The sequence below is a fragment of the Heteronotia binoei genome, chromosome 16, assembly GCF_032191835.1.
Source record: "Heteronotia binoei isolate CCM8104 ecotype False Entrance Well chromosome 16, APGP_CSIRO_Hbin_v1, whole genome shotgun sequence".
In the NCBI taxonomy this organism is placed as follows: Eukaryota; Metazoa; Chordata; class Lepidosauria; order Squamata; family Gekkonidae; genus Heteronotia; species Heteronotia binoei.
The window spans coordinates 806821-820236 of NC_083238.1; the positions used below are offsets into that span (position 1 = coordinate 806821).

Consider the following 13416-nt stretch of genomic DNA (forward strand, 5'->3'; position numbering starts at 1 on the left):
GGTTTTTTTTACCAAAAGCAGTCATGGTTTTTTTACCCAAAGCAGTTGTCGGTAGTTGCAGTCACAACTATAAGTTTATGAGGGCAAGACCTGATGGGGCCCACCTAGCTACAACCAAGGACCATTCTGGTCCAGGTAACATTTTGAGTTGTGCATTCCTGGATTTCGATAGGCTTCAATACAGGAAGACATGCCCCACTCATCTTGACAGCTTTTGCCAAGGTTAAATACAAGTACAAAACAGGTCGTCGTTTTATTGGTTGAACATTGATGGTACTTGGATAGTGTGATCAAGATATTAAATTACATAGGATGATGGGATAAGAATATGGATATTTACAGAATACTACTAGCTCTAACGGCTCTGAGGTGTTAGCTGAATGAAACCATCACTGTTTTACTTGACCAGACAACATGTATTTAGCTATACATCTATATTAGTGTATAATACAAACAAAACCACAGATTCATACTTTACTCCTCTTACTTTTTTGGCTTTTGCTTGCATTTTAATACAGTGTGCTTATTTTTGTCTGTGTAGTATAACATGACAGATGCATTGTTTGAAATCCTAAACCTATGGACCTAAACCCAGAGACATTTAGAAAATCATATTAAATTAGAACTAAGTTCTTTTAACAACCTGTGAGGATTCAGCAGCTTGATGAGTTCTGGTGGTGTTGGTTTTGAGACTGGAGTTCCATTTTATATAGAAAAAAATAATTCCATGCATCAAGTGGCATCTGTTGGCATCCATAATCTAAGTATGATATACCACTAAGTTCTCTATGCAAGACATCAACTTCCACACTGGTGGCAGCCATCTCCTGTCTGATGGAACTTTAGATTCTTGCTTATAGAAGCTCACACCACAAAAAATGTCATAGTCTTAAAAGCTTGCTGAAAGAGAATACAATGAAGCGGCTATCCCTTTTTTGATGTTGGCCCTTGTCTACAGTGCCCCTCATCACTCCAGAAGACAAGCCATGGCAGCTGGATTAGAACTGCAAACTTTGTTCATTTTCATTGCCAGCTGCAGGATTTTAATAGCACACTCAAAAGGAAAATGCTGCTGCTGCTTTTACTGAAATCTAAGCGGCACATATATTGCCTTATTTGTACAGAATTCCCTTTGAACAGTAACGTTAAAAGAAAAGATACTATGGGAGACAGTGCATATTCTGTGAAACATCATTGGCACCACTTGCCAAGATGTTAGATGTTTCTGCAATCCTTGTCCAGTCCACATAGCACTGTCTTTATTCAAACATTTCATAATGACGTGTTTGCCGTACACGAGGGACCATGTCAATAAGTAGCCTGGAAAGAAAAACAAAAAAATTATCAGGACTGATAGTTACAAAAGACAAACAGCAAGTCCCATATAGTAATGCTGGAAGCTGTTGAAGTAGAATTGCTTTATGTTCTCATTTCATCACCATCCCCAGTGGATCTTATCAGGCGCTATGAATACCCACTTATATAATACATCTTTTACCTCCATAGAAGTAATTTCAGATTTCAAATAATCTTTATTAATTTAAGGCATTTTTGTCTTGCACTGTTAGCCAAGGTTCTTAAAGCCACTTATTTAAAATAATAAAAGCCTTTTAAAATTAAAACTAGACAGGATAAATCAATAGCAAAATATCAAATCTAAGAAATGCCATAACATAAAATTGTCAGAGCAGTCCTAGAAGAAAAATAAAGACAAAAAATGCCCAAACAGTACAAAATAAAAATAAACATTATATTGTAGTAGTATATAACCAGAATGAATAACACCCAAATGACCAGTCAATAAGTTCCTGGGGGAAATGGTTTGAATCCACCAGAAATTTCCTCTGACAGAAGGAATCTGTCAGAAAAACAAGTTTCTTGCCTCACTCTTTCCACTACAGCCTCAAATGTCCCCCAAAATGATGCTCTCTATGGTCAAGGGATACCCCCCCCCCCAGAACAGCATGTGGGATCAGTCAGAAGTTTGTACCAAAAGCAGGGAATCAAGGTAAACCACACAGAGAAATCTTCCACTGGACTCAACCCCAAATGTTCAGCTGGCATCTGAAAATAAAAAATACTTTGTACTAATCAAATACATGCAAGTGCTCAGTGGGCTCACATGAGAGCCTATACTCTTTTAGATATCGCTTTCCAGTCCATTTAGGGCTTTAAAAAGAAAGCAGCATTCTGAATTGTGCCCGCAAAACACACTATGTAGGGTTTTTAAAAATATACATGATTATAAAAAACAAGAAACTCAAAGACAATAAAAGCTCAAAAATTCAGATAAATATAATACAATAGATGCTAAAAATCTAATACAATGTATATTCCAAATCATTAGATCACAAAATCTTTGTAATCTTGCCATTCTTCCAGTGCCTATAAACATCATTTAAAAAGGTAAACCTCAGCTTCTGGTGAGGTCTTACCAGAGCAGAGCAAAATGATACCATAACTTCAAGTGATCTGGACACTATACTTCTGTTGATACAGCCCAACATTGCATTTGCCTTTTTAGCTGCCACAACACACTGTTGACTCATGTTCTGCGTACGATCCACTAAGACCCCTAGATCCTTTTCGCACATACTACTGCCAAGACAAGTCTCTTCCAACCTATAACCATGCATTGGATTTTTCCTATCTAAATGCAGAACTTTACATTTATCCCTGTTAAATTCATTTTATTGGTTCTAGCCCAGTTTTCCAGCCTGTCAAGGTCATCCTATATCCTGTTTCTGTCTTCTACTGTATTTGTGACCCCTCCCAATAAGCATTCTCTCTATTCCTTCATCCAAATCATTTATAAAGTTGTTGAACAAAACAAGTCCCTGGACAGATCCTTGAGGCACTCTGCTTGTTACTCCTCTCCCAGAGGATGAGGAACCATTCACAAGAACTCTTTGGGTGCGATCTGTCAACCAGTTACAGATCCACCTAACGGTAACAGGATCCAAACCACATTTTACCAATTTGTCAACAAGGATAATATGTGGAACCTTATCAAAAGCCTTACTGAAATTAAGATAAACGATGTCTGCAGCATTCCCCTGATCCAGCAAAGTAGTCACTTTCTCAAAAAAAGAGATCAGGTTAGTTTGAAATGACTTATTCTTGAGAAACTCTTCGTAATCACAGCCATCCTTTCTAAATGTTCCAGGACTGACTGACTGATGATTTGTTCTAAAACGTTTCCAGGTAAAGACTTCAAACTGATGGGTCGGTAGTTACCCAGATCCTTCTTTTTCTCCTTCTCGAAGATGGGAATATTAACTTGAAGATGATGAACCTGATGTTTCCTTTAAGGGGACATCCTGGCCTCCTCATGTAGTTTTGTTAAGTGGTCCGAATGCCCTTTTTTCTTTGCCCCATCTCTCAAGGAGAATATCAGGGGCAGGATTAGTTAAGTTACATACCAAGTTGAGTTAGGGGAGAGTTTGCCTTGTTTTGTTCTCTCCTATTGTTTGGTGTGAGTTATGTTCAGGGAGGATTTTGGCTTGAAGACTGATTGGGACTAGCACCTCCTCGCTGGGTTTCAAGTATGTTGGCCCTACCTTCAGAGAGGAGGAACTATGATCCCAGGAGTAAGGACTGGACCACAGAGAAGGAAGACTTCATGGTAAGTGAAAAGAATCTTCCATTCATTTGATGAAAGAGCACCAAGAAAGAGAGATGGGCAGGAGAGAGCATCCTTGTTGCATTCCTGCCACTTCATATTGGAAGAGGATGGAATGCTGATGTAACATTGCATTTAAGTATAGACGTATATGCTATTCTTTGCGAGGAGGAGGTAGATTCTGTAGCACCCTCTTTGTGAGCTGATACATTCTCATCTCATTTGTTCTAGACTTTTCTATAGTATGTATGCAATATAATTACAACCTTTTTAGTAAAAGATGCTTTAATTGCACTAAATCCTTGCCCAACTGTCTAACTGTTCAAATACATTTATGCACTCACATCTTACCTTTCTGATTAAATTAAGGCACTGATAGGAGATTGGTGCACAGAGAATTAGGCAGAACTTGAGTGGTGGCAAATTCCACCAAGGAACCCTAAAACTAAGGAGATTTGGGGAGTAAGGCAGTTTCCCAATTGGGTTTGGGATTCATAACAAGCAGCAACTGAGCTCCTGCAGCCATTCACTGTCTTGGAGTAAGTGACAGAAGGGGTAGGGACCCTGGATCAATTGTGGTAACACAAACAGGGTGTTAAATTATCAACAAGTTGTTCCAGCATATAAGCATTGTACATATGACAACTCTCATCTCTTGCTTGTTTTAAACATTGTTTTAAAAGGTAAAGGTAGTCCCCTGTGCAAGCATTGAGTTGTTTCTGACCCATGGGGTGATGTCATATCATGACATTTTCTTGGCAGACTTTTTACAGGGTGGTTTGCCATTGCCTTCCCCAGTCACTTTCCCCCCAGCAAGTTGGGTATTCATTTTACCGACTTCAGAAGGATGGAAGGCTAAGTCAACCTTGAGCTGGCTACCTGTACCCAGCTTCCGCCGGGATCAAACTCAGGTTATGAGCAGAACTTGGACAGCAGTACTGCAGTTTATCACTCTGTGCCACAGGGCTCTGTAAACATAGTTTACACCAGTGTTTCCCATTTGCAGGCTCGTGACCCAGTACTGGGCCACGGAAGCCTCACTACTGGGTCACAAGAAAAGCCAAAGCTAGCCCCGCCCCATCTCTGTGTTGTACAGAGAGGAGCTGGGCTGCCTCTCTTTCTTTCTCCCCCACTCCCAGTGTTTGAGAGAAAAGCTGGCATCCACTGGCACTTTAGACCCATGAAATGTTCTTCAGGGTATGAGCTTTCATGTGCCTTGCAGTATGGTCTTTTGGGGAGATTTCCCTGGGAGGCCTGGGCAGCAAAGAAGGGTGTGTGTGTATTTTTCAGCTGGGAGGGGTGGGGAGTGGGCATTCCAATAGCTATTTTTTTTACCAAACAACCCCTGGGCAGAATTTTTGCTGGCTGAGGTCATCTGATGGTGAGGAAGGCTTTTTTTTTCTTCTCCCCCCCTTCTTTCTTTTTTCCCCTGCAAGTGATGCTCTGTCTGTTCTTGGTGCTGGGAGGGGGGGAAGCAACAGTGGGAGGGCTCCTGGCCCCACTCGTGGACATTCTAGTGCTTTTTGGGCATTGTATGGGGGAATTTTGGACTGGATAGTCCACTGGCCTGATCCAGCATGGCTCCTCTTATACTTATGTTCTTTCTTTCCATGTCTTTCTTTTCCTTTCTTTCCATTCATTATTTCCCTTTCTTTCTTTCCCTCTTTCTTTCTTTCCTTCCATTTTTATTGGATGAAACTTTTCTGTTGTTACAGACATAGGAGCTCTGTCAATGAAATGTTGGCACCCACAGTTGTAGCCAGGTGGCCTTCTATGAGATTTCTGTGTGAGTGAGAGTAAGAGCTGTGGGGCAGAAAGAGATTATTGGAGATTACTGTGGTATATCTCAACAGCACTGAAAGAGATGGTACTAAGAACTTGGCACCATTTTACTGGTCCTGCTTTTAACAACTGTCTGACATCAAAATTAAACTCCTCCTGTAGATATTTAAAAGGATGAAAGTAGTTCACTGGCTAAGTATCTGCGCAACAGGTTGCTTTTAAAGGCATGGGAAACAGCCAGTAAAAAGCTGCAAGCCCCTCAGAAATATCCTTTTTGTGATAACTGCAGAAAGGCTTGTATGAACTTCATATAACTTGAAATTAATTCATTAATTGCAGTACAATTTTCTGCTACCTTTCATAGCAGTTTTCCAGTGTTTCAACCAAAGAAAAGTATGAAAAATAGCTGTCAAAAGATTTTCTTGAAACCAAGCAAGCTTGGTTGTAGCTTGAGGAAGGGTTCCAGTAGTAGCAGCTGAAGGAAGGGCTGCTGTCCTTCCTTCAGCATAAATGTGTCAGCATATTTTGAGGTAGAGCAGCTGCCAGGGCTCAGTGTGGGTGGTACACAGTGCTGGCATTCCTGATGGCAATGGCAACAGCACTCCCAACTGCATACACTGGTCAGTGCTGTTGAGGAAGGGATGGGTAGATGGTGCAGGCAATTGAACATGGGCCTTAGGAGTGCTTGCAAGCTGGAGAAAAATACACAAATAGGTGCATGCAGGTGTGGGGGTGAAAAGAGAGGACCGCCCACTTTCCACCCTCATTTTGACTCAGCATGAGTTTCAGAGAGATTTTTCTGAAAATGAATTTACTTCCGAAGTAGAGGCAGGTTTGGGGGAGTGCCCTGGAAGTGACATCACAGGAAAAGGTGGAGTTTTGGTTCAGTGTGCCCCAGAAGTGACATCACTTGGTTCTTGACACCACAGGTAATGACATAATTCCTGTCTCCCGGCTCCACCCCCAAAGTCTCCTGACTCCACTCCCAAATTTTAGTGGGCCACGAAGGAGAAGTGTAAAAATAACCCGGCCACGGGAAAGAAAAGTTTGGGAAACCCTGGTTTACACCATTTAAAATATAAGCATATCTCAATAACCAGGGTTCAGAAGGTAGAATATAATTTTTTAAAAGAAATTGTAGCATAGGATACCAAACACTAACAAAATTATGATACTTTCGTTCTGAAAAGGGGATAGCCAAGTTCGCTGCTATTTTAGATAATACAAAATATGACTATATTTGAGTATACCACGATTGAATAGAGGTAACTTGTTTTCCCAGTTTGCAGCTACTGTGGTTCTCACTATGGACAACAATATTGAGATTAGTTCAGCCTGTGGTTTATTTTCTATAAGTGATCCTTGATCTGACACCAGGACCTTTGTAATACAGGACACAACCACCAGCAAAACTATGTAGTTTTTCTAGAACTGGCAAGTTTTTATTTAGTTATATTCCTTCTTTCCTTGTGGCTCAAGGCAGTTTACACATCACAGTGAAAACATTACAATTTTTAAACCCACTGAATAGTTTCTCTCTAGTCTTCACGAGCCAGCAATCATATAGTTATATTCCGGACCATTCATGGGCTCACATGTGAACATAAATGGAATTCAATATTCAGTTGGTAGTGGATACTGTGCTCCACCTAAAAAAGAGGGCAAGAATTCACTGAAAGTAAACAGGAAAGTATTTCACATGTCTATTTGTTTTACTCAAGTCATTGTTTTGTTGTTGTACAAACAACCTGACCTCCACAGCAATGTGAAAAATGCTTAAGTGATTCAAGGAAAGACCCTAGGCAGTTGGTTTGGCAATACTGTGTGTTCCCAAGCAATAAAACACTGTAGACTTGAAGTAGAGACGTCAAAGGCAAGTAATGCCCAGATCTATGTAGGATAGACAAAGTAATATGAAATGTTTTGGAGTCCATGAATGCAACCTACTCTGCAACTCATCAGACATGAGAAACAACAAACAGACTATAGCTGTTCTGCATGAAAAGACATTAATGCAAAATAAAGAAAAGGAACAATTGTACTCACTTGGCTCCATAGGCAAATATTGTAAGTCCAATTAAAACTCCTATACTTCCATCCAGGTACCAGACAGAGGCATTGTGTTTAAAAACCTCTGCACTTAGAAGGATGGAGAATCCCATTATTCCTCCTACTAAGGAGTTGAAACCTGGAAGGAAAGGTAAAAAATTAAGATTTGATCCTGCTAAAATGAGCTGACTGCAGAGAAGTCCCCCCTCCCCCCGCAGGAGTAAGTCAGGGCTCAAAGCTGTTTCATATGAAAGTAAAGAGAGACCATTAACTATGCTACTATTACCATTGTAATAATGTGATATGGGCCCTAATTCTCCCATTCCCCAGAGAAACATCGCATTATGTATAGGTTTTTGTAAAGGTGATGTGTATAGGTTATACACATCACCTTTATAAAAAAACAGAAATGCAAAAATTCATGTATTCTGCATCTTTGCAGATACTTATCAAAACTGCCACCATTTTCTCCTTTTGATCCAGGGGATTTAAAAATTCATCTTTTAGTTATAATAAAAACCCTATCAAGAATCTTCATAGGTTACAAGCTCAGAGAGAAATAAACAGAAGTTCAATTAACCTTGTACAGCAGGGGTGGCCAATGGTAGCTCTCCAGATTTTTTTTGCCTACAACTCCCATCAGCCCCAGCCATTGGCTATGCTGGCTGGGGCTGATGGAAGTTGTAGGCAAAAAACATCTGGAGAGCTACCGTTGGCCACCCCATTGTACAGAGTAAAGGAAGATTTTTTTAAAAAAAAGTAAAATATGGGTTCATTTATAAATGTCAAAATCCTATAACACTGACCTCCTATTCCCCTTTACCTGGTGCATAAATACTTCTTTCCAAAGTGGATGAAAGCAACATAGCTGGAGGTTAATTTCACCAATTCAAACACATTTTTAAATGCACAACTCAGCAAGAACTTCTTGTGTTCTTCTTTGCCTGTCAGCTGGCCTGAAACTACATCACTCCCCCGTCATTATGTTGAGTCAATTCTTCCTAAATGTCACAGCCTAACATCCCAGGATGCCTTTTTTGCCTACTCATAGTTCTCACCATTTTGCCAAGTGAGAGAAACAAGGCAAAGTTTTTCTTTCTCTCTTTAAGAGCCAGTGTTGTGTAGTAGTAGTGTGTTGGACTAGGATCTGGGAATCCCTTCTGTAGTGGAATGTTGGGCCATTCACACTCATCCTAACATACCTCACAGGGTTGAGGTATGAAGATAAAAATAAAGATAAAATGGAAGATAAATGAATGACTTAAGCTGCCTTGCAACCCCATTGGAAAGAAAAAGCAGGAAATAAATAGATATGGTTGTGTGGAAGTTTGAACCAGGATGGATTTGTCCAAACACCTATAGCCCAAAAGGCTACCCTCAGTTCATGGTGTCAGCATTGTTAGTGTTAGGTTTGCCCTAAGAAAGTATGCAAATCTGTGTGAACAACACTATAAGAGTCTTCTGGGCAGGATTCCTAAAAATTGGTTGCACAAAACATTGTGAAATAGAGTAACCAGGGCCAACTCGCCCACTAGGCAAACAAGCCAGTTGCCTAGGGTGCTGGGAGGGGAGTGCTGAATTGGGCTCCCCCCTCCCAATGCCGAAGACAGCCACTTAAAATTGCCTCTCCCCCCCCAGCGGCAGCCCCTCCCTTCCCTTCTGCCACGCTCTCCCCCCCCCCCCATCAGAGGAGTGCGCCACAACGAGGCTGGGCCCTACCAGCATTGAGTCAGCTGGCATCTGAACATTTTTTGAATAGAGAGCCGAAGGAGGCTTCACTCCCCCTCACTTCTGGTTTCAGAAAGAAAGGGGGAGAAGCCTCCTCCAGCTCTCTCTTCAAAAAACGTTCAGATGCCGGCTGCCTCAAAGCTGGTAGGGCCCACCCTCATCACGGCGCACTCCTCAAATACAGAGGAGGGGGCGCAATGGAGTGGGCACTATGGAGGGAGGGCGGGAGGTGGCATCAGGGGGTTGGCAGCAGGGAGCCTGCCTGGGGCGCCATGCGCCCTAGGGCCAATACTGGGGGTAACACAGGTATGGTGGGAGTTGGATAGCCAATCTACCAAAGTAAGGATTAGTCCCACACAGTCTCTTGTCAAGCATGGTTGAACATTATTGTCGATTGATTGTTTTAGGATCCTGCCTAAATCTGATCTGTGAATTGTCATGGAGGACCCCAGTTCATTTGTTTGTTATTCTTTCCCTTTCCCTTTTCCGCTTTATGGCTGTTAATTTAGAGTAGTGTGAAGGGAACAAAGTAATCAGCACCTTCCCATATATCCTCCGGAGGGAGGATGAGACATCTGGCGAAAGCAAGGACAAAGTTCTGATAAACGTCCTGGGAACGTAGACAGTCTGATAGTTTAGGTGTGAACACTTCCCCTCCCTTGGAATCCCTTTGAAGTATGCCTTAAAAGTTTTGTATCAATGTATCAGTTTCATTACCCTCAAGAAATGCCTTCGGCTAGGGCTTCCGGTCTGAGTCACCGACAGAACTGCAGCCCTCTGAATAAGGGGGAATTTTATTCCTTTGTTCAGGGTAGTAAAGACCCCCCCGGTCTCTGCCCACTAATCTCAGTCAGAGATTAGACCAGGACGACATCAGAACACTTTTAGTCGTAGATCTCAGCTGAAAATTGGCAACTGAAGCTGCCTTTTGGAAGCCTTGAAGATCCGACGCGAAGAGGGCAGGTCTTCTATTCGTCTACAAAGGAATAAAAGCCATAAAATTGGCTTAAGTCTGTCGGACCTCATTCTCTTTTAGGATTGATTTATGTTTAAATAAACAGAAAGACCGAAGGTGCAAGAACGTAGCTGCAAAGGTACTTTGATTTATATCTCTGCTCCGGGACATTTCTAAGTTAATCTAAATAACAGCTGGAACTAAAAATAGCCTGAACTGGGGCGAAACAAGGGGAAGATAACAGTCTGCTTAATTTGGACATTGTTAATCTAAAAGCTTTAATAGAATTTGAAAAAGAAAGAAATTGTTTTGAATACCTGTGGTTAATGACGCAGGCTTTTGGGTTTCTCGCTCTGCACTGGCAATTAACATAACAAGCTTCAAAGACTGTGATACTAGATGGATGAGAACTGAGCAATATGACCCAGGAAGTAAATGCTTGCTGGCCAATGAAATAAAGACTACAAAGACTACAAAGACTGTGACAGTTGAACCAGGAAGGAGATAAGACCAAGACCAAGAAGGTCCTCACTAGGAACTTTTTTTAACCATAGAGAAACAACGATCGCCATTTTGAAAGGAGGGAAAACTGCCAAATTTGTTAAAAATCAATATCTCAGCCCAGGAAGGTAGGAGGAAAACTAAACTAGTCTTGTTTTAAAGAACATGTTCTAAGCTACTGGACTGGGTGTTGAATTTAGACTTGGAGACCTTTTAAGTTTTGGTGAGGTTTTTGTGTCAGAAGGAAGAGTAACTTGTGCAAGGGCTCACTCCTTTGACAAGATGCAAAGCCAATTTGATACCATGGAAGCTAGGATTATGAAAGGTGTGGACAAAATGCTAATGGCCCTTAAAAAAGAACTTTAAAAAGATATTGGAGATCTTAGAAAGGATGAGGATTTTAAAGATGAACTGGGTATGGTCAAGGACAGAGTTGAAGGAGTTGAAGAGAAAGTGGATACACATGCTTCTACCTTGCTAAAACTCCAAGAGAAGGTTACAATCCATGATTGCAGATTAATGGAAACACATGTGCATCTGAGAGGACTACTGAAGGGGAGGAGACGGATTTAATGGAATATATGGTGAAAATCATCGCTGAATACTTAGACGAAGATCCTGAAAAATTCAGAAGTATGTTGGATAGCGTTTACAGAGTTAACTCAGCGTTTGCAAAAGACAAAGGCCTACCAAGAGACATTGTTATAAGAGTAAGGTCCAAAGATATAGCAGGAAAAATTCTAAACAAAGGTTTCCAAAAAGCTTGGATAATAGAAGGGAGCAAAGTCAAAATAATGAAAGAGCTACCAAGACAAGTGATTAATGACAGGAAGAAATACAAGAGGTTAACAGAGAAGCTGCGTGCGGAGGGCACAAGATACAGATGGATATTACCTGAAGGTCTTGGCTTTGAATAACATGGAAAAAGGATTACAATAAAGAATAAACAAGAGATGTATAGCTTTTTTGAAAAGAATAAAGACTCTGCATCATAATGGAGTACAAGTTACTATCTTGGAACATAAATGGACTAAATTCATCACAAAAAAGAAAAGCAACATTTCATTGGATTAAAAAACAAAAATGTAATATAATTTGTCTACAGAAAGTTCATACACAACAAAGGATTACAATTTTTTGTGGAATAAAATTTGGGATTGGAATTTTTTTCATTGGCGGATCAAAAGAACAGAGGGGTGGTCTTTTATATTAAAGAGCAACTAGAACCAAAATTGATATTTAAAGAAAAAGATGGAAGATATATTGTAGTGGAAGTGATGATGGAGGCAAAAAAACCACATTGTTGTTAGGATTATATGCGCCCAATGGAGCAAAAGACAAGTTTTTTAAAGACATTAACCAGCAGTTAGACGAAACGTCATATGACCAGATTTTGATGATGGGTGACTTCAATGGGACAATACAAAATAATATTGATAGATCAAGCCAAAAGAAGAAAGATAAAGAAGGAAAACTACCAAGCTCTTTTTTCAAGTTGGTTAAACAAGAAAACTTGGACGATATTTTGAGAAAATTTAATCCTGAAGTAAGAGACTATACCTTCTTTTCAGCAAGACATAATTCTTTTTCCAGAATAGATATGTTATGGGGCTCCAAAAGTTTGGGCCTCATAACTAAAAAAGTGGAGATTCTACCAAAGGTTTGTGCAGATCACAATCCAATATGTTGGACTACAAAATTGCAAAAGAAAATAAGAAGATGGAGAATTAATGAGGACTTGCTACAGGACAAAGACATTGTGACATTCTTAGAAAAGGAAACTGCAGCGTTCTTTCAAATAAATGAGACTGATGATATGGAATTTCAGACAGTTTGGGATACTTATAAAGTAGTAATGAGAGGATTATTAATTACATTGAATAATAAAGATAAGAGGGCTAAAGAAAAGCGGTTGCTAGGTTTACAAAATGAAATAAAGAAAAAAGAAGGGGAACTAAAAAAAAAGACCAGGAAAGAAGAAATTAATAAAGGAAATTACAATACTACAATCTCAAGTAAGACATTTGCTGAATAAAGAACTTGAATGGAATTTAAAAAGTTTGCAACAAAAACCATTTGAAGGTGCGAATAAACCGGGGAAGTATCTAGCCTGGCAACTGAAGAAAAAGAGAGAAAATAGAACTATCACCAAAATCATGGCAAATCAAAAAGAGATAGTTGATCAAGAAGGAATTAAAAGAAATTTTGATTAATTTTATAAAAGAAGATCAAGCTGTTTTTCTCCCTAAAAGGCAAATAAGAGACAATGTAAGAGCCGTTATTAATATTATGGAATATTATGAGAAACATCCAGAAAAAGAAGCGGCTTTATTTTTTGTGGATGCAGAAAAAGCCTTTGATAATTTGAATTGGGACTTCATGTTTGCAGTAATGGAAAAAATAAATTTGGGGGAACACTTCATTTTTTTTTTAATTTTTTATTGTTATATATTCCAACACCAATCCACCTCTGTGAGAGTCCCAGGCCATAGATACATTATAATATTCCATAAATTTATAACTATTAACATTTCATCCAAATACAACTCCATCACTCTATTTAAACATCTTATCCATTCATTTTCTTATTAACCAACCAATCGTCTTAAATTGTTTAAACTTTTCCAAATATCTCACCATCTTCCTGAACCACCCCTCCTCCTGTTCCCTAACCTTTAATCCGTTCATTCTTCGTATCTTCATCGTTAAATACTCCAAAATAATTATATAATTCATTTTATCCCTCCAGTGATTAATTGTCAATTCCTCAGCTTCTTTC

General features: G+C 39.8%; 1 protein-coding gene across 1 annotated transcript in view; it reads right to left on the reverse strand.

Annotated features, from left to right (window-relative positions):
* Positions 1 to 228: 228 nt before the first annotated feature.
* Positions 229 to 13416, reverse strand: part of TMEM163 (transmembrane protein 163) — a 359716-nt gene continuing 346528 nt past the window's right edge. The window contains exons 7-8 of the mRNA XM_060257116.1: positions 7451 to 7592; positions 229 to 1320 (exon numbers count right to left, since the gene is read on the reverse strand). Of these exons, the coding sequence (XP_060113099.1) occupies positions 1260 to 1320; positions 7451 to 7592 (203 nt within the window). The 3' untranslated portion in view covers positions 229 to 1259. The remainder of the gene's footprint in view (positions 1321 to 7450; positions 7593 to 13416) is intronic.